This window comes from Atractosteus spatula, chromosome 24, assembly GCF_055471065.1.
Source record: "Atractosteus spatula isolate fAtrSpa1 chromosome 24, fAtrSpa1.hap1, whole genome shotgun sequence".
In the NCBI taxonomy this organism is placed as follows: Eukaryota; Metazoa; Chordata; class Actinopteri; order Semionotiformes; family Lepisosteidae; genus Atractosteus; species Atractosteus spatula.
In genome coordinates this window covers 14,119,644-14,144,560 of record NC_142729.1, presented here as the reverse complement: position 1 = coordinate 14,144,560, position 24,917 = coordinate 14,119,644, and the positions used below count along the sequence as shown (strand labels likewise).

The 24,917-nt window shown below is 48.0% G+C and overlaps 1 protein-coding gene across 1 annotated transcript; it reads right to left on the bottom strand.

The window, feature by feature from the left end:
- Positions 1-1,495: 1,495 nt before the first annotated feature.
- LOC148815957 (C-type lectin domain family 7 member A-like) lies at positions 1,496-19,829 on the bottom strand. Its single transcript, XM_088904781.1, has 6 exons — positions 19,727-19,829; positions 17,003-17,089; positions 8,720-8,905; positions 6,245-6,399; positions 5,290-5,399; positions 1,496-1,622 (listed from the first exon to the last, which is right to left on the bottom strand). Exons 1-6 carry the CDS (start codon positions 19,827-19,829, stop codon positions 1,496-1,498), a joined length of 768 nt encoding a protein of 255 aa, XP_088760907.1.
- Between the last annotated feature and the right edge of the window lie 5,088 nt (positions 19,830-24,917).

Here is a 24,917-nt window from a genome sequence, read left to right as displayed (position 1 = left end):
GATTTTTAATGACCACAGAGAGTCAGGACCTCGGTTTGACGTCTCATCTGAAGGACGGCGCCTGTTTACAGTCTAGAGTCCCCCGTCACTATACTGGGGCATTAGCACCCACACAGACCGCAGGGTGAGCGCCCCCTGCTGGCCCCACTAACACCTCTTCCAGCAGCAGCCTCAGCTTTCCCAGGAGTCTCCCCTCCAGGTACTGGCCAGGCTCCCACCTGCTGAGTCTCCAGTGGGGCTGCTAGTTGTGAGTTGAAGGGTGATATGGCTGCTGGCTGCAGGTTATCAGGTTAGATGTGTGCAACTGGGTCCTGTTACTCAAACCTCCAGCCCTGAGCTATGCAGACCTCTCCAACAGCGATGGGAGGCGATATTGCACCAGTCTGAGCCTCCAGAGCAGAAGCATTCAATGCTCCGAATAGGAAAAGGAGATTAAAATAACTTTCGTGTTGTAGTGGCCAGTAATAGTTTAGTTGTGGCTTCAGGTGTAAAGTATCCTGGTCTGTGTGCTACTGTAAATTTGCTCTCTCCAAAGCATCAGATTTGAAAATATGGGGACTGAACGCTCTGCAAAGCTACAGGTTTGGTGAGTTTCTTTTGCCTTTTGTTTTGTGTCTTTTGCAAATAGTATTCTGCACTGAAGCCCTTTCTGAAATAGATGCTGTTGCTCCCTTGTCTAACAGCAAGACCTGTTTGTCCCTGTAGTGTCACAATCTTGATTCTTATGAAAGAGATTCTTATGTGCACCTTAACAAGTACTCCACATAAGTCTTTGGAGGGGAACCGGAGCCTATCCCAGCAGGCAACAGGCACAGGGCAGGGTACACCCTGGGCTGGACGCCAGTCCATCACAGGACACACCCACTCGCACCAGAGCCCGTTCTCCCAGAAGCCAGTTCACCTCCCGGAATGTTTTTTGGACTGTGGGAGGAAACAGAGGAAAGCCATGTGAACGCAGGGGGAACATGCAAACTCCACACAGACAGCAACCCGAGTCAGGAGTCTAACCCAGGGCCCTTAGCACAGCGTGAGAGCAATGTTAATGACTGTGTCACGCATTTTCAAGCAGAAATGTCTGTTAAGAAATGGAAAATGATTGTGAACCTTGACATCGCCCTTGTGTTGACTCTTTCAGCCAGTTGCTCCCCAACTGTCCAACAGTCATGATCACAGACGTTTAATGGCAAAGATCACACACAACTGAAGAGTGACTGGATCATCTTTAATTGTACAAAACGGCAAACAGCATTGTATACCTTCAAACTGTATGTTGATTAAATGGAGTAAGAACATTAGACATCATTTTTAATTCAATAAAACCAGACTGGGAGATTCCTGGGGATGCCAGGGTTATAAGAAACAGAACTGGAGGACCCTGATGTGGTCTGTCGTGGGACCCATTGTTTGCTCTCTGTCTCCACCTTGTGGTAGCCTGTTGTCATGGCAGGCGGTGAGCTCTGTGATGTCCAGTTGTTAGAAATGGCGCTACAGCCCCTCACAATCGCACAGAGCTTTGCTCACAGACCCAGCGGAGCTCTGTGCTGCAGGAATCAGAATGAAACGTGCTTATGGTCCCTCTTAAGTATCCACAGCTTCTGTGGCTGTCATCACCATCTGTGACCCTACAAGAGGAGGAGTAGAGTCACTGTGAGAGTCTCAACACATCACCTCAACACACCCTCAACTGACCATAACATACTAGACACACACCTCAACCTCAACTGACCGTAACATACTAGACACACACCTCATCACCTCAACACACCCTCAACTGACTGTAACATACTAGACACACACCTCAACACAACACAACCTCAACTGACCTTAACATACTAGACACACACCTCAACACAACACAACCTCAACTAACCTTAACATACTAGACACACACCTTAACACAACACAACCTCAACTGACCTTAACATACTAGACACACACCTCAACACAACACAACCTCAACTAACCTTAACATACTAGACACACACCTCAACACAACACAACCTCAACTAACCTTAACATACTAGACACACACCTCAACTCAACATAACATCACCTCAACACACCCTCAACTGACTGTAACATCAACACAACATCACCTCAACATACTCTCAACTGACCATAACATACCAGACACACACCTCAACTCAACACAACCTCAACTGACCTTAACATACTAGACACACACCTCAACTCAACACAAGATCACCTCAACACACCCTCAACTGACCGTAACATACTAGACACACACCTCAACCTCAACTGACCGTAACATACTCGACACACACCTCATCACCTCAACACACCCTCAACTGACCGTAACATACTAGACACACACCTCAACACAACACAACCTCAACTGACCTTAACATACTAGACACACACCTCAACACAACACAACCTCAACTAACCTTAACATACTAGACACACACCTCAACACAACATCACCTCAACATACCCTCAACTGACCATAACATACCAGACACACACCTCAACTCAACACAACCTCAACTGACCTTAACATACTAGACACACACCTCAACTCAACATAACATCACCTCAACACACCCTCAACTGACTGTAACATACTAGACACACACCTCAACTCAACACAAGATCACCTCAACACACCCTCAACTGACCGTAACATACTAGACACACACCTCATCTCAACACAACCTCAACTGACCTTAACATTCTAGGTACAGACCTCAACTCAGCACAACATCAACTCAACACACCTTAGACTGACCTCAACGTTCTCACTCACACTTCAACTCAACACAACATCACCTCAACGCACCTTCAACTAACATTCCTGACTCACACTTCAATACAACACATCACCTCACCACACCTTTAATTAACAAAGGAACAAGTAACAGGTTTATTAGAAAGAGAACACAACGTTTCGGCCGTGGAGCCTTCTTCAGGTGTGAACACACACCTCACACCTCAACATGCCCTCAATGCACCTTAACATACTGGACACACACCTCAGCTCAACACAAACATGACCTCAACGCACACTGAACTGAACATCCTGTACTTAACAGACTTGAAATCCCATTCGAATAGCCGAAATAACCAGACAGTAGTTCAAAGTAAAATGTCAACTGAAAATTGTTTATTTATTCAGCACTGGGAGGAACCTGTGTGACATGAAACAGTCACCAGCACCCCTCAACAGGCAGGAAGGTCCAGAGCACTCGTTTATGGGCCGGTGTGCGATTAAACAGAGAGAAGAAAACCCTTATATGCCATAGTGTGAAATCTTTCAATCTTTTTTGCCTGTTGCTAGGCTACCACCCTGAGCTGACCCAGGGTCCCATGTCTTGTGTATTTCCTTTGTGGTTAAGCTGCTTGATGCCGATTACTCTTAAAAGAGCTCATACAAGCTTCTAGAAAGCGGACAATGTCTAGCGCAAAGCCCAATCTGGATCTCACATATGAAAAACACAGCAAAAACACAAAAACAACCTGTGATGACTTTTGCTGATGAACATTTGAGCTTATAAAAGTAATTCGTTATTGTTTTGCGAATGCATAGATATGTTTCCGTTCCTTAACACCTCAGCAGAGCAGCACCTCAACACACCTTCATCCGACCTTAACACACGTCACAGGCACGCCTCAACACAGCCCCATCTGACCTTAACATATCTCGCACGGCTCAACACGTCACATCTCCACACACTTTCAGCTGACCTCAGCATCACCTCAACACGCCCTCATCCGACCTTAACACACGTCACACGCACACCTCAACACAGCCCCATCTGATCTTAACATATCTCCCACGGCTCAACACGTCACATCTCCACACACTTTCAACTGACCTCAGCATCACCTCAACACGCCTTCATCCGACCTTAACACACGTCACACACACACACCTCAACACAGCCCCATCTGATCTTAACATATCTCGCACGGCTCAACACGTCACATCTCCACACACTTTCAGCTGACCTCAGCATCGCCTCAACACGCCTTCATCCGACCTTAACACACGTCACACACACACCTCAACACAGCCCAATCTGATCTTAACATATCTCGCACGGCTCAACACGTCACATCTCCACACACTTTCAACTGACCTCAGCATCGCCTCAACACGCCTTCATCCGACCTTAACACACATCACACACACACACCTCAACACAGCCCAATCTGATCTTAACATATCTCGCACGGCTCAACACGTCACATCTCCACATACTTTCAGCTGACCTCAGCATCGCCTCAACACGCCTTCATCCGACCTTAACACACGTCACACACACACACCTCAACACAGCCCCATCTGATCTTAACATATCTCGCACGGCTCAACACGTCACATCTCCACACACTTTCAGCTGACCTCAGCATCACCTCAACACTCCTTCATCCGACCTTAACACACGTCACACACATACCTCAACACAACCCCATCTGACCTTAACATATCTCACACGGCTCAACACGTCACATCTCCACACACTTTCAGCTGACCTCAACACACCTTCATCTTCAACATAAGTTAACATGCATCTTTATAGAACCTATACGTGCTCCTGATACAGTTTTTCAATAGTATTGACATCACCAATAAGACCATGAAGAAGTGTTTTCGATGTCAGTGCTCAATATAAAATATCCCTGCCCACAACCCCACAGCTGGGAGGGTTAAGTGAACATGGTCACAGTCTGTGGAGCATCAGATGTTTAAAGGGTGATTATGTCAAAAGTGCTGTGCATACTCAACCACACCTCTTCTCCCTTCATCCAGTTTCTAACCATTTTATCCAGTGAAGAATCATGGGAGAGCTGGAGCCTATCCCAGCAAGCAATGGGCACAAGGTGGGATACACCCTGGGCAGGACACCAGTCCATTAACAGGGCATACAGACTCTCACACCAGGGCAACTCTACCCAGAAGCCATTTAAACCATCAGCATGTCTTGGGACTGTGGAAGGAAGCCCACACACACATAGGGAGAACATGCAAACTCCACACAGACAGCACCCCAGGAATTGAACCCAGGGCCCCAACACTCAAAGGTAGCAATGCTGACCACTTCACCACTGTGCCACCCTATTCTTCTTCTCAAATATTAATAATAAGACAATTAAAAACTGGTGATTAAGAAGTAGCAGAATTAGGATACGAATAACAGGATTAAAAACAAGATCAGGAGAAATGATAACAATTCCTTATAGGGGAAACTGCAAGAGTGGCAGTGATTTTACCTCCTAATAGTGTGAACATACTCATCTTTCACACACGCCTGCACAGGCACTTACACATTAGTGAGTAGCTGTGTCCCATCAAGCCAGCGCCACCTAGCACTGCCGTTACTGCTCAGCCCAATCCAGTACCGAAAACCAGTCAGAGTTACCCCGCGGAGCATCTCCTGCAAAGCCAATAGAGAAAAAGTTCTCCTCATCTGCCAGAACAGAAAAAAGACACTTTCTTAGCTGGGAAGATTGGATGGAGTGAGAGCTCAGGAGGTGCAGTGTGAGAGTTCAGGAGGTTCAGAGTGAGAGCTTAGGAGGTTCAGTATGAGAGTTCAGGAGGAGCAGAGTGAGAGCTCAGGAGGTGCAGTGTGAGAGCTCAGGAGGTTCAGAGTGAGAGTTCAGGAGGAGAAGAGTGAGAGCCCAGGAGGAGCAGAGTGAGAGTTCAGGAGGAGCAGAGTGAGAGCTCAGGATGAGCAGAATGAGAGTTCAGTAGGTTCAGAGTGAGAGCTCAGGAGGAGTAGAGAGCCCAGGAGAAGTAGAGTGAGAGTTCAGGAGGAGCAGTGTGAGAGTTCAGGAGGTTCAGAGTGAGAGCTCAGGAGGAGTAGAGAGCCCAGGAGAAGTAGAGTGAGAGTTCAGGAGGAGCAGTGTGAGAGTTCAGGAGGTTCAGAGTGAGAGCTCAGGAGGAGTAGAGAGCCCAGGAGAAGTAGAGTGAGAGTTCAGGAGGAGCAGTGTGAGAGCTCAGGAGGAGGGGAGTGAGAGCTCAGGAGGAGTAGAGAGCCCAGGAGAAGTAGAGTGAGAGTTCAGGAGGAGCAGTGTGAGAGCTCAGGAGGAGCTGGGTGAGAGCTGAATAAAGCTAACTGGATAAAGCTCTTAGAAAATTAATGGATTATTGTTCACATACACACATTTTAATTCGTGGTCTTTCAAGTATTAAAAGGGTTAGTGTTTCTTTTTCCATGCATATCAATATGGATCCCCAATGCAGAGTCGGCTCTGTATGAATCCGTCTGTGTGTCCTCACCAGCTCCTCTCTGTCCTGGATCACAGCGAGATGAGCCCCCAGGACAGAACACGCCTTATGGGAGAAATCCCAGGATTTCCCTTCGGATGAGACAAAGTAACAGGTCCCATTGGGACCCTTGTGCCAGTTGGAGGGACAGATTTCACACACTTCTCCTAGAGAGACACACAGGAAGACGGGCATCAGAATAAAACCGCTCTTTAAAAATATGAATAGATTCAGACACAGAGGTTTAGCAATAAGAATATTATGTTTAAATAACAGCACTTCATACTTTTCCCAATATAACATGCATATTTAGATATAAAAAGGTTGACAATACTATATAGTTTTGCTAAAATAAGCCAGAATTATTAACACTATTAAGTGTTGGAAAAGAGCTAAGGAATTTATTTTGCTTGCTGTTTTCCACAGAGATCCACATTCCACATTTTCCACAGAGATGTGGACGTTTGGTGTACCTAAAAGACAAAGAAATTGACATGATCCAGAGTCTATCCCAGCACGAAGCGGGCACAAGGCGGGCTACACCCTGGACAGGACGCCAGTCCATCACAGGACACACACACACCAACACACTCCAGGACCAGTTTTCCCAGGAGCCAACTAACCTCTCAGCATGCCTATGGACTGCGGGAGAGAAAGTAGAGCACCTGGGGGAAACCCACGCAAACACAGGGGAGAACATGCAAACTCCACCCAGACAGCACCCCAGGTCTATAATTTAACACCACCGTGCCATCCGGGGGTAGAAATATACTAAGCTTAAATGGAAATGTCTCCCTCTTTCACAGCTTATCTGATAATTATCTTATAAAAATAAAAGGGGCGGAGTGGTGGCTCTGTGGCTGAGGCTTTGCGCCTGTGGCTGGGAGGTTGCTGGTTCGAATCCTGCGGCCGGCAGAGGAATCCTACTCCGTTGGGCCCCTGAGCAAGGCCCTTCACCCCAACTGCTCCAGGGGCGCTGTATAAATGACTGACCCCACGCTCTGACCCCCCCAGCTTCTCTCTCCCTGTCTGTGTGTCTCCTGGAGAGCAAGCTGGGGTCTGTGAAAAGATGAATTCCTAATGCAAGAAACTGTATATGGCCAATAAAGTGATCTGGTCTTATCACAACCCCCTTTGTTAGCAGGGTCACACAAGTTTTCCCACAATGCCCTGTGCACAGAATACACAACTTTGCACAGAAGTATCAGATGACGGAGAGCTCTGTACGTTCCGGAATTTACTGGATCTGTACATTTCAGGGTTTGCTTGTTTTAGTTATTTCTGACTGAGAACGGTTATATACATTTAGGGGGTTCCCTGCGATGCCAAACTTATTTCCCAACCCGCTATATAAGATATTGTATAGAATCAAATCCATCTGGGTGTAATAATAATAATAATTGTTTACACTTATATAGCGCTTTTCTGGACACTCCACTCAAAGCGCTTTACAGGTAATGGGGATCCCCTCCACCCCCAGCAGTGTGTACCCCCACCTGGATGATGCGCCAGTCCACTCCCCACACCCCAGCTCTCAGTGGGGAGGAGAGCAGAGTGATGGAGCCAGTTCAGAGAGGGGGGTTATTAGGAGGCCATGATCGGTAAGGGCCAATGGGAAATTTGGCCAGGACACCGGGGTAACACCCCTACTCTTTTCGAGAAACACCCTGGGATTTTTAATGGGAGAGGGAGAGTCAGGACCTCGGTTTTAACGTCTCATCCGAAGGACAGCGCCTGTTTACAGTCTAGTGTCCCCCGTCACTATACTGGGGCATCAGGACCCACACAAACCGCAGGGTGAGCGCCCCCTGCTGGTCCCACTGACACCTCTTCCAGCAGCAGCCTCAGCTTTCCCAGGAGTCTCCCCTCCAGGTACTGACCAGGCTCACACCTGCTGAGTCTCCAGTGGGGCTGCCAGTTGTGAGCTGCAGGGTGATCTGGCTGCTGGCTTATGGCTAGTGTAGTTTCTTCTCTTTATGTATTTCTGTTACAATCAATTTCCATTTCAGACGGAATCCACCCTTAATTTAGTGCAAAAAGTAGTATTTAGCATGCGTTGTATGCACTGTATATCCTCAGAATGACCAATGAAACACAGGTGGAAACCTTAGGGAAGTGCATTTAAAACGTCGAAAAAAAGGAGGCACTTCCTCTGTACACAAAGGGTGGTGGGAGTGTGGAACAAGCCGTCCAGCGATGTGGGGGAAGGCAGTAAGCTGGCTTCTGGTCAAGAAACAGTTAGAAGGGATCCTGCAGTCGGGCCAGGAGACACTACTTTACACAAAGGGGGGGCGGGAGCGTGGAACAAGCCGCCCAGCCATGGGGTTGACGCTGATGGCAGGATGAGACCCTCAGATCAATTAACCACCGAAAACGGAGCCTCCACTCAACTGGGACTGTTCTTCGGATCTTCGTGTCTGGGTTTTAGGGCGCAGTATCTGCTGGGGTCCTGTGGAGTTCCCCATTCCCCTCTGTTGGTGACATTACCTGTCGTTCCAGTGACCGGATCCATGCAGAGGAACCTCCTGAGATTATTCAGCAACTCGGGCTCCTTCTCGGTCGGATCTGCACATCTTTCCCGTTCCTGATCCCTGTCCACGGGGGGCTGCTCCGTCTCTCCCGGTCTGGGCTCCAGGTGCACGGTCCCGCCCGGTTGTCGGCACTTGTGCCCCCCTGCAGATCACACCCCAGAGAACTCGCAGTCAGCCTCTCCTCTCGCTGTCTGCGCAAACGAATACTCTGGCAGAGGACCTGCAGCAGGACCTCGTTAACAGTGCTCTTTCACTATAAATTGAACCACGGTGACGAGGGTGACGCAGTGGTTAGGCTTGCTGTCTCCCACCCCTGGGATCTGGGGTGCTGTCTGTGTGGAGTTTGCATGTTCTCCCTGTGTTTACATGGGTTTCCTCCCACTGACAGGCTGGTGGGTTCATTTGCCCTGGTCTGTGTCTGTGTCTGTGTGTCTGTGTGTGTGTGTGTGTGTGTGTGTGTGTTCTGCGATGGACTGGCGTCCCATCCAGGGTGTACCCTGCCTTGCACCCGTTGCTTGCTGGGATAGACTCCCCCGTGGCCTTCAATTGGAAGATGTCGTTCCAGAATAGCTGGGGATGGACTCAGGAGGCTCTCGTATAAAACTAGGCTACAGTCCGTTATACTGAGGTGGCGCAAACAAAAAAAAAATGGCTTCTGTTCGACAATGTGGCCCAAGTTTAAATCCTGCCAGAGAGAGAAGGCAGAGGGACTGTGAGACTCGAACAGACAGCACAGGACAGCAGTCCTGGGCGTTGGGACAGGAGCTCAGGAGGCAGATGTCCCCATAGAAGGCTTGTCATTTCCACAGTCCTGCCACTAGAAGCCGCCAAAACTAAAACAGGGGATTCGTTTGCGTGGGTTAAACTTTAAATAGAATAATTGATAATAATAATTAGAAAAAAACCTGTATTTTATATAGCGCCTTTGAAGGTGGCTTCTCAAACTGCTGTACAGAATGACAACACCAATAAATAAAAAGAATACACAAGATAAAACACAATTACAATATACAGATGGGTAGCCGCGTCAGTATGTGTAGTCTGCAAAGGAACAAGTAATAGGTTTATTCCAGGCTGAAAACACACCTGAAGAAGGCTTCACAGGCTTCAAGATTGTCTCTCTTCTCTTTTCAGCCTGGAATAAACCTATTACTTGTTCCTTCACAATATACAGAGGAGACCGTGAGATGGTGGTACTAAGTACAGTAATAATTAACAATTGCTTACACTTATATAGCGCCTTTCTGGACCCTCTGCTCAGAGCTCTGTACAGGTCATGGGGATCCCCTCCACCCCCAGCAGTGTGTACCCCCACCTGGATGAGGCGCCAGTCCGCTCCCCACACCCCAGCTCTCAGTGGGGAGGAGAGCAGAGTGATGGAGCCAGTTCAGAGAGGGGGGTTATTAGGAGGCCATGATGGGTAAAGGCCAGGGGGGAAATTTGGCCAGGACACTGGGGTGACACCCCTACTCTTCTCGAGAAACGCCCTGGGATTTTTAATGACCACAGAGAGTCAGGACCTCGGTTTTACATCTCATCTGAAGGACACCACCTGTTTACAGTCTAGTGTCCCCGTCACTATACTGGGGCATCAGGACCCACATGGACCGCAGGGTGAGCGCCCCCTGCTGGCCCCACTAACACCTCTTCCAGCAGCAGCCTCAGCTTTCCCAGGAGTCTCCCCTCCAGGTACTGGCCAGGCTCCCACCTGCTGAGTCTCCAGTGGGGCTGCCAGTGGGGAGCTGCAGGGCGATATGGCTGCTGACAATTGAAGACCTGACACGTTTCTGTGTCCCAGCAGTGACTCTGACCACTACAAACCCAAATCAAGCAGCCCAAAATGTGTCAATAAAAGGTACAATAATATAAGTAGAAAACACTGACAAATGATCATTGCAAAATGTTTTGCTCAAGACTAGCATAAATATTGTGCACAAGTTGCTGGTGTCTTGTCCACGAGCCTAGACTTGTTCATAGCTGGGGGTGACTATGGGGTTGCTCGATTTGTAGCTGAGCTGCTACCCCTCAAGATTACATTAAATCCTTTCAAGAAAAAAACAGTCCTGGTGTGTTTGTGTGTAGTCTTTGTCATCAAGAACAGTTCTATTCATGAAGCTGTGGCCAAATCCATTTTCTAAGCCAGTCGGACTCAGTAACATTCCTCTGAAAGTGCCCAAGTCCATTTGGGATTCTGTGAATGAAGACCTTCACAAAACTCCTTTAACTAAAGTTTTTAATGTGCAATATCAAGTTCAAGTTTATTGTCATTATACTCATACACAGGTATATGGTATAACGAAATGCTATTTAGCTAGCTCTTGGACGATAAGTAGTACAAAAAAACAACAATACAATTGTATAAGAAAAGAAAGACAGAGACAACAGGCAATGTGCAAAAACAACAACAGGCAGTGTGCAAAAACGACAACAGGCAGTGTGCAAAACGACAACAGGCAGTGTGCAAAACGACAACAGGCAGTGTGCAAAAACACATCAGGCAATGTGCAAAACGACAACAGGCAGTGTGCAAAAACGACAACAGGCAATGTGCAAAACGACAACAGGTAATGTGCAAAACGACAACAGGCAGTGTGCAAAAATGACAACAGGCAGTGTGCAAAACGACAACAGGCAGTGTGCAAAACGACAACAGGTAATGTGCAAAACGACAACAGGCAGTGTGCAAAAACGACAACAGGCAGTGTGCAAAACGACAACAGGCAGTGTGCAAAATGACAACAGGCAGTGTGCAAAACGACAACAGGCAGTGTGCAAAACGACAACAGGCAGTGTGCAAAAACGACATCAGGCAATGTGCAAAACGACAACAGGTAATGTGCAAAATGACAACAGGCAGTGTGCAAAAACACATCAGGCAGTGTGCAAAATGACAACAGGCAGTGTGCAAAAACGGCAACAGGCAATGTGCAAAAATGACAACAGGCAGTTTGCAAAACGACAACAGGCAGTGTGCAAAACGACAACAGGTAATGTGCAAAAACGACAACAGGCAGTGTGCAAAACGACAACAGGCAGTGTGCAAAACGACAACAGGCAGTGTGCAAAAACGACAACAGGTAATGTGCAAAACGACAACAGGCAGTGTGCAAAAACACATCAGGCAGTGTGCAAAATGACAACAGGTAATGTGCAAAACGACAACAGGCAGTGTGCAAAAACACATCAGGCAATGTGCAAAACGACAACAGGTAATGTGCAAAACGACAACAGGCAGTGTGCAAAAACACATCAGGCAGTGTGCAAAATGACAACAGGCAATGTGCAAAAATGACAACAGGCAGTGTGCAAAACGACAACAGGCAGTGTGCAAAAACAACAACAGGCAGTGTGCAAAACGACAACAGGGAGTGTGCAAAACGACAACAGGGAGTGTGCAAAAACGACATCAGGCAATGTGCAAAACGACAACAGGCAGTGTGCAAAAACACATCAGGCAGTGTGCAAAAACGACAACAGGCAGTGTGCAAAAACGACAACAGGCAGTTTGCAAAACGACAACAGGCAGTGTGCAAAACGACAACAGGCAGTGTGCAAAACGACAACAGGGAGTGTGCAAAACGACAACAGGTAGTGTGCAAAAATGACAACAGGCAGTGTGCAAAACGACAACAGGCAGTGTGCAAAAAAGACAACAGGCAGTGTGCAAAAACAACAACAGGTAATGTGCAAAACGACAACAGGCAGTGTGCAAAAACGACAACAGGCAGTGTGCAAAATGACAACAGGCAGTGTGCAAAATGACAACAGGCAGTGTGCAAAACGACAACAGGCAGTGTGCAAAAACGACAACAGGCAGTGTGCAAAACGACAACAGGCAGTGTGCAAAAACGACATCAGGCAATGTGCAAAACGACAACAGGTAATGTGCAAAACGACAACAGGCAGTGTGCAAAAACACATCAGGCAGTGTGCAAAATGACAACAGGCAGTGTGCAAAAACGGCAACAGGCAATGTGCAAAAATGACAACAGGCAGTTTGCAAAACTGACAACAGGCAGTGTGCAAAACGACAACAGGTAATGTGCAAAAACGACAACAGGCAGTGTGCAAAAACGACAACAGGCAGTGTGCAAAACGACAACAGGCAGTGTGCAAAACGACAACAGGCAGTGTGCAAAAACGACATCAGGCAATGTGCAAAACGACAACAGGTAATGTGCAAAACGACAACAGGCAGTGTGCAAAAACACATCAGGCAGTGTGCAAAATGACAACAGGCAATGTGCAAAAATGACAACAGGCAGTGTGCAAAACGACAACAGGCAGTGTGCAAAAATGACAACAGGCAGTGTGCAAAACGACAACAGGGAGTGTGCAAAAACGACATCAGGCAATGTACAAAACGACAACAGGCAGTGTGCAAAACGACAACAGGCAGTGTGCAAAAACGACAACAGGCAGTGTGCAAAACGACAACAGGCAGTGTGCAAAAACGACATCAGGCAATGTGCAAAACGACAAAAGGTAATGTGCAAAACGACAACAGGCAGTGTGCAAAAATGACAACAGGCAGTGTGCAAAACGACAACAGGCAGTGTGCAAAAACGACAACAGGCAGTGTGCAAAACGACAACAGGGAGTGTGCAAAACGACATCAGGCAATGTGCAAAACGACAACAGGCAGTGTGCAAAAACGACAACAGGCAGTGTGCAAAACGACAACAGGCAGTGTGCAAAAACGACATCAGGCAATGTGCAAAACGACAACAGGTAATGTGCAAAACGACAACAGGCAGTGTGCAAAAACACATCAGGCAGTGTGCAAAACGACAACAGGCAGTGTGCAAAAACACATCAGGCAGTGTGCAAAATGACAACAGGCAGTGTGCAAAAACACATCAGGCAGTGTGCAAAACGACAACAGGCAGTGTGCAAAAACACATCAGGCAGTGTGCAAAATGACAACAGGCAGTGTGCAAAAACGGCAACAGGCAGTGTGCAAAAACGACAACAGGTAATGTGCAAAACGACAACAGGCAGTGTGCAAAACGACAACAGGGAGTGTGCAAAAACGACATCAGGCAGTGTGCAAAACGACAACAGGCAGTGTGCAAAACGACAACAGGCAGTGTGCAAAAACGACATCAGGCAATGTGCAAAACGACAACAGGTAATGTGCAAAACGACAACAGGCAGTGTGCAAAAACACATCAGGCAGTGTGCAAAACGACAACAGGCAGTGTGCAAAAACACATCAGGCAGTGTGCAAAATGACAACAGGCAGTGTGCAAAATGACAACAGGCAGTGTGCAAAAACGGCAACAGGCAGTGTGCAAAAACGACAACAGGCAGTTTGCAAAACGACAACAGGCAGTGTGCAAAAACGACAACAGGGAGTGTGCAAAACGACAACAGGCAGTGTGCAAAACGACAACAGGCAGTGTGCAAAAATGACAACAGGCAGTGTGCAAAACGACAACAGGCAGTGTGCAAAAACGACAACAGTGTGCAAAACGACAACAGGCAATGTGCAAAAACGACAACAGGCAATGTGCAAAAATGACAACAGGCAGTGTGCAAAACGACAACAGGCAGTGTGCAAAAACGACAACAGACAGTGTGCAAAACGACAACAGGCAATGTGCAAAACGAAAACAGGCAGTGTGCAAAACGACAACAGGCAGTGTGCAAAACGACAACAGGCAGTGTGCAAAAACGACAACAGGTAATGTGCAAAACGACAACAGGCAGTGTGCAAAAACGACAACAGGTAATGTGCAAAACGACAACAGGCAGTGTGCAAAACGACAACAAGCAGTGTGCAAAAACGACAACAGGCAATGTGCAAAAACGACAACAGGCAGTGTGCAAAACGACAACAGGCAGTGTGCAAAAACGACAACAGGTAATGTGCAAAACAACATCAGATGTGCAAAAACACGCATCAACAGGATGAGATAAAGGATAGACAATTATGGGGAGTGAGCTTTTTGACATGTGAGGTAGAGGTAGATTTCTGTGTGTGTTTTGAGTTTTTGAGCATATAGTTTTGCTCTTGGGTTGGTGGAGATCAATTTGCAAGCCTTTTCTTTGTGCTCATCTTGGGTCATGGCTTTTGAACATGATCAACAAATAAAACTTAAATCTAATTGCATTCTAATCGCATTGCCAAAGTACAGAAGGACCAAAAAATGAAATGATTGAGCCCAAATGTTACATAGACAAAGACCGCAGACATACTGGGCTAAATTCCCCTGAACTGTAGATTAGAAAGCATTGCATAACACAGCGACACAGACAAATTCAGCCAAGCTGCGATGCTTTATTTAGAGCTGTGAACGAGTTTCTTTATATAAGCGTTCAGCTTCCGAAGCTGAGGTGCTTTCTGTGAGCTCATCTTGTCAGGTTTCTCGCCATCTGCACAATGCAGGGAGGTGTCTATATCGTCCGATTGCAAGAGATGCGTAAATCTTCACACCAGATCATTTTGGAACCCCAAATTACAAATGCAAATTGTCTGCTGTTCCTCATAGCTACGATGGGCCTGTTGCTCTTTTAGCTTAAATCTTCAAGTGGGTGCCAGCTGTTGTTTTCCCCCACAAATTGTAAAAAATTTCAAATACTCTGCAAGTGCCCAATATTTCTCATTTTTGCAATTTGTCATTTTTCCTCCTCTCTGTTATGAATGTAACTGTTATAATAATATAGCTTAATATAGCGCTTTTCTGGACACTCCACTCAAAGCGCTTTACAGGTCATGGGGATCCCCTCCACCACCACCAGTGTGTACCCCCCACCTGGATGAGGTGCCAGTCCACTCCCCACACCCCAGCTCTCAGTGGGGAGGAGAGCAGAGTGATGGAGCCAGTTCAGAGAGGGGGGTTATTAGGAGGCCATGATGGGTAAAGGCCAGGGGGGAAATTTGGCCAGGACACCGGGGTAACACCCCTACTCTTCTCGAGAAACACCCTGGGATTTTTAATGACCCCAGAGAGTCAGGACCTCGGTTTGACGTCTCATCCGAAGAACGGCGCCTGTTTACAGTCTAGTGTCCCCCGTCACTATACTGGGGCATTAGGACCCATATGGACCACAGGGTGAGCGCCCCCTACTGGTCCCACTAACACCTCTTCCAGCAGCAGCCTCAGCTTTCCCAGGAGTCTCCCCTCCAGGTACTGGCCAGGCTCCCACCTGCTGAGTCTCCAGTGGGGCTGCCAGTGGGGAGTTGCAGGGTGATATGGCTGCTGGCTCATGTTCTTAGGGTTACAAACAGTCCCGTGAAAGGCTCCATGCAGAATAACGTTTATTGTTACACCATTAAAAAGCCAAACAGAAACACGTTCAAGTCATGGAAATGACGATTTAATAGAATTTCGTAGCTTTGATGAAAGAAATCGAATTGAAATGTCTTACTAAAACCATTGAAAAAGATGTTTTAAGAACTTTGGTTCACAACTGTTTTACATTGAAATTCTATTTTGAATTGATGCACCCTGTCCACAAGACCACAGATAGGAGGGCAAACACAACTACAGCATAACCAGGAGTTTAAAAAACTACATTTCCCATGATGCACTAAGGTTTCACTGGAGTCCCTGTGTTGGCTGGCTACTGAGACAGCGTCATCAGGCCAGTATGTTGCAGCAAAGTCAGTTGCATGAAAGCCGAAATGCTGCCATGTATAATCTGTGATAGTGCCAGCAGCCATATCGCCCTGCAGCTCACTGCTGGCAGCCCCACTGGAGACTCAGCAGGTGTGAGTCTGGTCAGTACCTGGAGGGGGAGACTCCTGGGAAAGCTGAGGCTGCTGCTGGAAGAGGTGTTAGTGGGGCCAGCAGGGGGTGCTCACCCTGCGGTCTGTGTGGGTCCTGATGCCCCAGTATAGTGACAAGGACACTAGACTGTAAACAGGCGCCGTCCTTCGGATGAGATGTAAAACCGAGGTTCTGACTCTCTGTGGTCATTAAAAATCCCAGGGTGTTTCTCGAGAAGAGTAGGGGTGTTACCCCAGTGTCCTGGCCAAATTTCCCCCCTGGCCTTTACCCATCATGGCCTCCTAATAACCCCCCTCTCTGAACTGGCTCCATCACTCTGCTCTCCTCCCCACTGAGAGCTGGGGTGTGGGGAGCGGACTGGCGCCTCACCCAGGTGGGGGTACACACTGCTGGGGGTGGAGGGGATCCCCATGACCTGGAAAGCCCTTTGAGTGGAGGGTCCAGGAAAGTGCTATATAAGTGTAAGCAAGTATTATTATTATTATTAGTGGCGATCGACTTACAGACTGCCCCCATGGCGATGATGATGACCAGTAAGACACATACTACAATGCCCAGAGCAATGCGGATCGGTGCTCCAGAGCTGGACCCTGCGGGAGAGAGTGAGAGGGAGAGAGATTCTCGTTCACACACACTGGCTGTGCAAAGCACCAACGCCTCACCTCAGCTAAAACAGAGAGACAGACAGAGATGGAGACCAAAGCAGTCGATCACCAAATTGCGACCGGAGCTGAAAAGAGCACAATCGACCGGGAGCACACGCTCCCAGTGATCTAGAACGATTTATTAAGACTGCACGCCGTCGTTTCAGCAAACGCGAGCCTTCCATCGCGACAAACCTTTTTGTCTAGGCAAGAGTGTAGCTGGTGGAGGCACCTTGGAGGTTATTTTTTGTGTTCAGGGAAAGAGATCGGGGCAAACGGGCACGCATCAGCACGTACGAGTTAGACCCTGCTGCAGTGGGTGTTCCTTAGTGGTCTCTCTTAAAAACTCCATTTCAGAGCAACAGCCCTGGGCAGGACTACAGGACTACAGGACTACATTCCCCAGAATCCTCTGGGAGGAACGAGCAGCGGCTCTCCGTCACCTGACCAGTTGCAGGAAGACAATTGGTTGGGAGACTGCTTAAAAAACAGGAAGAAGGCGACGCCCTGTGCTGGTTAGCCAGTGGATATCTGCTGTTGGAAGGTCAGGGAGGGGAACCCAGGATTGAAGCCGATCAAAAACCGCAGAAACTGTGATCTTGTGAGCTGGACATTTTGTAGTTTCTCAGGGGGAACTTTTGGAATTGTTTATTTGAGTCCAGTAGGCAGTTTAACTGCTCGGCTGTGATCGATTATCATGATAAACTACTTTTATACAGCGCCTTTAAGAAGTGGCTTCTTCTTATAGGAGTTTTGAGATGAAGTTGAGGCAGAAGCTCGCAGATGAGCTCGGATTTTCGTCTTGCTGTTTGCTTGTGATGGCTTTTAATTTTTTAAAACTTTATTAAAAGTACAATTTTTTATTTCATTTTGCACTGTGAAATAAGGCACGCTGGTGTTTTTGTAACCCTACAGTCGTGTGTTCGGTGTGTCTGTTGGCCTGATCCCCCCTATTTCAAAGATCCCAAAGCCCTGTCAGAGACTCTTTGAGAGGAAAGCAGGGAGAATATGATCATCATGAATATCATCAATTGTGACTCCTGAGACCGGCCTCTAGCTGAGCCTCCCAGCTCAAAAGATTAACAGCCATCTGTCCGTTATGAAGGGTTAGGACATATACAAATAGCAATCTGAGTTGTCAAGGAGCACAGCTCAGCCCTACCCATGGTGTAGCTCCAAAGGCAAGGAGCTGCCCTCTGGATAATAAGGAGTAGTTGCTCTCCGGAGGAAGCCGTAGCTGCAGGATTGGGCATAATAGTTCCGTCCAGTGACCTAGAGCACCTAGGGAAAGTAGTAGCAAACCCGGCTAAGGTTTTGGTTAATGTCCCTGGCCAAACAGGATAAGCTGTGTAGACTTTTCACTGCAAGTGTTTTTTTCTTCCAGGCTAGGTTTATATAGCTAATACAGACTACATGGACACATGCTTATAGATCAGGTTATATGGTTACAGGAGAAGGCTGTGGTGTGATCACGCAGGGGCTATGGTCTTGACCCAACTCCCCTTAGGACCCTGCAATGCTGAGGGTGTCAGGGAAGGCTGGGAGTCTGGACCTGGAGTTAACCTGCTCTGGATCAGACCAAGAGCACATAAAAACAAGAGAGAAAAACTGATGTAGAGCTTGTTTCAGCCGTCATATCTGTGTCCATAATCATTACTCAAGCACGCGTATGAGAAGCACAGCCTCTAAAATAAGCATTAAAACAAGGGCACCTAAACACCACCCCTCTGGCACGAAGAAGGTTTAGAAGCGATGCCACAGGTTTATTATACAAAATAAGCCCTATTAAAAAAAATGGTTCATACGTGAAAGCCCAAGCAGTCCAACTAGTTTATTTGGTTGCTAGAACCTTATTGATCACAGGTTCTTATCCAGCTGTTGCCTGAGAATCTGCCTCAATAATATGGCTAGGGTGGATCTGTTCCAGACACCCACCACCCTTCGTGTAAAGGGTTCACTGTTGTAAATGTAAAGGGTTCAATGTTTCAATGTTGATTCTGACGTATTCCTCCCCCTGGATGTCTTTGTCCAGGCCTTTTCGGATTAGTGCCCTGAGGGGGACTTAATTTTTAAGTGCCCCTCATAGTACCCCCCCCACCCGTTCAAGACTAAAGAGATTAAGTTCCTCTCCATTGTCCGTGCCCGGCTCGCCTTTTCAAGCCAGACGTGAACCGTGCCTCCTTTGTGAGACCGGAGTCCAGAAATATCCCAGTTTCGCAACGTGCAGCCGGACGTGCGCGAGTGGGGGATACTGAAGAGATGTCCCCGTGCAATTCAGACTTGAAACAGAAACGAGAGTTACGAAGACCCGAGCTCGTTTGGGAACTAGGCAGCAGAACTGAGCCTTGCCGCTTGACTGCGGCGGACAGAGGAAGGGAAACCGAAGGAGGGAGAGAGCCGGACAGGAGCTGAGTCGGTAAGGGAGTGCGAATATGCAGGTTTCATCGCGCTGCGGGAAAAAACGTCTCCGTATTGGGGATGTGTGGTTTGCACGGCCTGTGCTGTACTGTATATCCCTCAGGCACCCACTCCATCTTTACCTGCGACGCAAAGCGATAGAGAAGGAAAGGGATCTTCACTTACCGGTTGTCTCCTCTCCTGCCTCTGCGTTCGGCCTCTTGCCCACGACTTCGTACTGGTCCTGCGTCGGCTTCTGCAGATCGGAGTAGAGGCCCTGTTGCGCCATTGGTCCTTCGGGAAGGAGCAGGGACCCAGAGAGAGAGAGAGAGAGAGAGATCCGCGCTGTGAGTCTCTGTCAGAGCAGAGAGCCGACGAGAGCTCAGCGAGCCTCCGCCCGCCCCCTCCCTCACTTGAGAGAGAAGCGAAGAGGTTTCTGTTCTAGGAAGATAGAGAGGGAGAGAAAGGCCAAGCAGTCCAACTAGTTTATTTGGTTGCTAGAACCTTATTGATCACAGGCTCTTACCCAGCTGTTCCCTGAGAATCTGCCTCAATAATATGGCTAGCGTGGATTTGTTCCAGACACCCACCACCCTTCGTGTAAAGGGTTCACTGTTGTAAATGTAAAGGGTTCAATGTTTCAATGTTGATTCTGACGTATTCCTCCCCCTGGATGTCTTTGTCCAGGCCTTTTCGGATTAGTGCCCTGAGGGGGACTTAATTTTTAAGTGCCCCTCATAGTACCCCCCCCACCCGTTCAAGACTAAAGAGATTAAGTTCCTCTCCATTGTCCGTGCCCGGCTCGCCTTTTCAAGCCAGACGTGAACCGTGCCTCCTTTGTGAGACCGGAGTCCAGAAATATCCCAGTTTCGCAACGTGCAGCCGGACGTGCGCGAGTGGGGGAAACTGAAGAGATGTCCCCGTGCAATTCAGACTTGAAACAGAAACGAGAGTTACGAAGACCCGAGCTCGTTTGGGAACTAGGCAGCAGAACTGAGCCTTGCCGCTTGACTGCGGCGGACAGAGGAAGGGAAACCGAAGGAGGGAGAGAGCCGGACAGGAGCTGAGTCGGTAAGGGAGTGCGAATATGCAGGTTTCATCGCGCTGCGGGAAAAAACGTCTCCGTATTGGGGATGTGTGGTTTGCACGGCCTGTGCTGTACAGTATATCCCTCAGGCACCCACTCCATCTTTACCTGCGACGCAAAGCGATAGAGAAGGAAAGGGATCTTCACTTACCGGTTGTCTCCTCTCCTGCCTCTGCGTTCGGCCTCTTGCCCACGACTTCGTACTGGTCCTGCGTCGGCTTCTGCAGATCGGAGTAGAGGCCCTGTTGCGCCATTGGTCCTTCGGGAAGGAGCAGGGACCCAGAGAGAGAGAGAGAGAGATCCGCGCTGTGAGTCTCTGTCAGAGCAGAGAGCCGACGAGAGCTCAGCGAGCCTCCGCCCGCCCCCTCCCTCACTTGAGAGAGAAGCGAAGAGGTTTCTGTTCTAGGAAGATAGAGAGGGAGAGAAAGGCCAAGCAGTCCAACTAGTTTATTTGGTTGCTAGAACCTTATTGATCACAGGCTCTTACCCAGCTGTTTCCTGAGAATCTGCCTCAATAATATGGCTAGCGTGGATTTGTTCCAGACACCCACCACCCTTTGTGTAAAGAAGTGCCGCCTGGCCACTCTTCGATGTTCTACGTGTGCCCTTGTTTCAATGTTGATTCCAATGTATTCCTCCCCTGGATGTCTTTGTCCAGGCCTTTTCGGATTAGTGCCCTGAGGGGGACTTAATTTTTAAGTGCCCCTCATAGTACCCCCCCCACCCGTTCAAGACTAAAGAGATTAAGTTCCTCTCCATTGTCCGTGCCCGGCTCGCCTTTTCAAGCCAGACGTGAACCGTGCCTCCTTTGTGAGACCGGAGTCCAGAAATATCCCAGTTTCGCAACGTGCAGCCGGACGTGCGCGTGTGGGGGAAACTGAAGAGATGTCCCCGTGCAATTCAGACTTGAAACAGAAACGAGAGTTACGAAGACCCGAGCTCGTTTGGGAACTAGGCAGCAGAACTGAGCCTTGCCGCTTGACTGCGGCGGACAGAGGAAGGGAAACCGAAGGAGGGAGAGAGCCGGACAGGAGCTGAGTCGGTAAGGGAGTGCGAATATGCAGGTTTCATCGCGCTGCGGGAAAAAACGTCTCCGTATTGGGGATGTGTGGTTTGCACGGCCTGTGCTGTACAGTATATCCCTCAGGCACCCACTCCATCTTTACCTGCGACGCAAAGCGATAGAGAAGGAAAGGGATCTTCACTTACCGGTTGTCTCCTCTCCTGCCTCTGCGTTCGGCCTCTTGCCCACGACTTCGTACTGGTCCTGCGTCGGCTTCTGCAGATCGGAGTAGAGGCCCTGTTGCGCCATTGGTCCTTCGGGAAGGAGCAGGGACCCAGAGAGAGAGAGAGAGAGATCCGCGCTGTGAGTCTCTGTCAGAGCAGAGAGCCGACGAGAGCTCAGCGAGCCTCCGCCCGCCCCCTCCCTCACTTGAGAGAGAAGCGAAGAGGTTTCTGTTCTAGGAAGATAGAGAGGGAGAGAAAGGCCAAGCAGTCCAACTAGTTTATTTGGTTGCTAGAACCTTATTGATCACAGGCTCTTACCCAGCTGTTTCCTGAGAATCTGCCTCAATAATATGGCTAGCGTGGATTTGTTCCAGACACCCACCACCCTTTGTGTAAAGAAGTGCCGCCTGGTCACTCTTTGATGTTCTACGTGTGCCCTTGTTTCAATGTTGATTCTGATGTATTCCTCCTGGATGTCTTCCAGACACAAGACACAAGGAGGTGAAGACACACAACTGACAGAACAGGCATTTTGACATACCACCAGGCTCCCAGACCCCAAGGAGTGATCTTCAGAAGAACGTACCAACGTACAAAAAGCTCGACAGAAGGCCATTCAACCCATCCAGCCCAGTTAGAGCTGTGTAGACATCACCACCACGTCATTTGCTCAAGCGAAACTTTAAACTGACTTCAGAACGGATTCCATTCGAAACGCCGGACTGCTTTCAACTAGGACGATGACAAACGAGGTCGTCGTTAAGTCCGGTAGTCGTTAAGTCCACTGCGTCTCGAAGGACGCCGGGGGAGTCGGCTTGAGCAACACGGCTCGGCAGCCTGTTCCACGCCCCCACCACCCTTTGTGTAAAGAAGTGCCTCCTGTCTCCCCCCCCCTCCCCCGACCATAGGATCTCATCCAGCTCTTGGAAGGAGCCAGAGTGTGGGCTTCCACAAGATGGCAAGGTGGGCTTGTTCCCCCCTCCCACCACCCTTTGTGTAATGAAATACCTCCTGTTCTCAAGTTTAAGTAAACACTTCCACATAATTTCCACGTGTGTCCTCTGACCAGTGTTTGACAGTGAATCAGACAGCGAGCAGTGAACGAGCAGTCTTTCACTATTCATTCTGAAGACCACTGCTAGTTCGACTTTCTGTCTTTGAAGATTTTGAATACCTGGTCCCTTGTGGTCTTCTTCAAGATTATAAATGCTCAGCTCTTATGAGCAGGATATATTGCTTTAAGCCCCAGAATGTGTCTATACTGCTACCAGAGCAACATTATCTTTTTTCGTCACACGGCAGCCAAAATTGCACACCGTATCCTCAATCTGCTACAGATGTCGCTGAAATGTTTTACTCGTCGTCGGTTGCAAAATGAATCGGATTCTACAGCACGTATTTGGGGCAGAGCAATTTTCGGAGCTGAATTCACGCTACAAACACAACAGCCGGTGTCACGGGAGACGAGGGCCTTCCAGAAATAAAACGTGTAAAAAAGTTTTTATCATCTCTGGGCAGTTGCTCTCGCAGATGTGTGTTTCACAGAAAAGCTCTATTACCGTCTACAATCAGTCGTCGGCGCCCACCATGCCTGCTCGCGGTGAGACCCCATGCGCTCATTAACCATTAACCACTTAACCACGTCTTTGTTTTCTGTCCTTTTTTTTTCCTACGATCATGAGCTGTGCAGCGTTTTCAACGAAGAAGAGCTTATTCGTTTGAACCCTGCCCTGGTTCAGAGGAGAGAGGGTCTTTATTATCCCCAATAACGCAATTTGTTTTACAACAGCAGGCTAGAGAAAAACACACATACGATACATATAACTGTGTAGGACTGCAGAGCAAGGGCGTAGCCTCGGGTAGAAATGAGAATTTAAAGCTGTTTTGTTTTTATCTGCGCTCTGAGGGCAGTAAATGGAATTGGATAAACAAAGGAACAAGTAAATGTTTACTCCATTTGATGAAAAGAGAAGGAAACACAAGGTTTTGGCTGTGAAGCCGTCTTGAGGTCCGAGGGGATCTGAGGAGGTCAGTTATAAAGGGGAAATGATGGGGAGCTGTTAGCCGTAAACTTATTTCGGCTTCTTTGATGTTGTTGTCAGAAAAGGTCGTCTGTTGAAGGAGAAAATGGAAGAAAGCGTTAAGTTTCCTCACATAATTGTTGTAGAGGTCTCTGAGTGGTGTCGAGTCAAAGAAAAAAGTGTTTTAAGCGTTAATTTCTTTCCATTTCCGGCTCACACCGGAAGCTTCTAGATTAGATTCGTTGCTATGCGAATCTAGACATATACAATTGGTTAGTTATAAATTGTTATTAGTAATAATAATCACTGTATTTAATTTGTTTTTGTATGTCATTTGCTTTTGAGTGTCAGATGCGTGGAACTTGTGAATGGTAGACAACAAACCGCATTTTACAGCTAGGCATACGGACTGCGCGTTAACATTAAAAGTTGGAAGTTAACAGATTCACGTTATTGCTTTCAGTGTTTAAATACACGTTATCTTTGTAAAATGTGTGCTTCTTGTTCATGTTTGAGAGTTATTTATCAGGTGTTTTTCGAAGGCAAATAACAACAACTTTATAGTTATATAATTCATGTATTTCATTGTTCTTAATAGGCAAATAAGCTTGTGTTGGGAGCTGATAATAGCAGCTGGGTGGGGTCCCTGTCCAAGATCTTAAGAGACGCCAAAAGGCTAGGACTGGCAACACAGCACAAGTGGGCAGAATTTATTTGCCTTAACAGCTAAGTGGGTGTAGCTGTCCCACCACACTGAAAGTAGGGATGTGGTTCATAATAACCACAATAAACTACAATAAGCTCAGCAGGTGTGAGCCTGGCCAGTACCTGGAGGGGAGACTCCTGGGAAAGCTGAGGCTGCTGCTGGAAGAGGTGTTAGTGGGGCCAGCAGGGGGCGCTCACCCTGTGGTCTGTGTGGGTCCTAATGCCCCAGTATAGTGACAGGGACACTATACTGTAAACAGACGCTGTCCTTCGGATGAGATGTAAAACCAAGGTCCTGGCTCTCTGTGGTCATTAAAAATCCCAAGGCGTTTCTCGA

What these genes read in the sequence shown, in the direction of transcription:
- LOC148815957 (XM_088904781.1), bottom strand. Translation starts at nt 19,829, where the DNA reads ATGGCGCAACAGGGCCTCTACTCCGATCTGCAGAAGCCGACGCAGGAC. An exon ending in GGCAGGAGAGGAGACAACCG is followed by an intron (nt 17,090 to 19,726) that starts GTAAGTGAAGAT and finishes TCTCTCCCGCAG; the next exon opens with GGTCCAGCTCTGGAGCACCG. An exon ending in TCCGGTCACTGGAACGACAG is followed by an intron (nt 6,400 to 8,719) that starts GTAATGTCACCA and finishes GTGTCTCTCTAG; the next exon opens with GAGAAGTGTGTGAAATCTGT.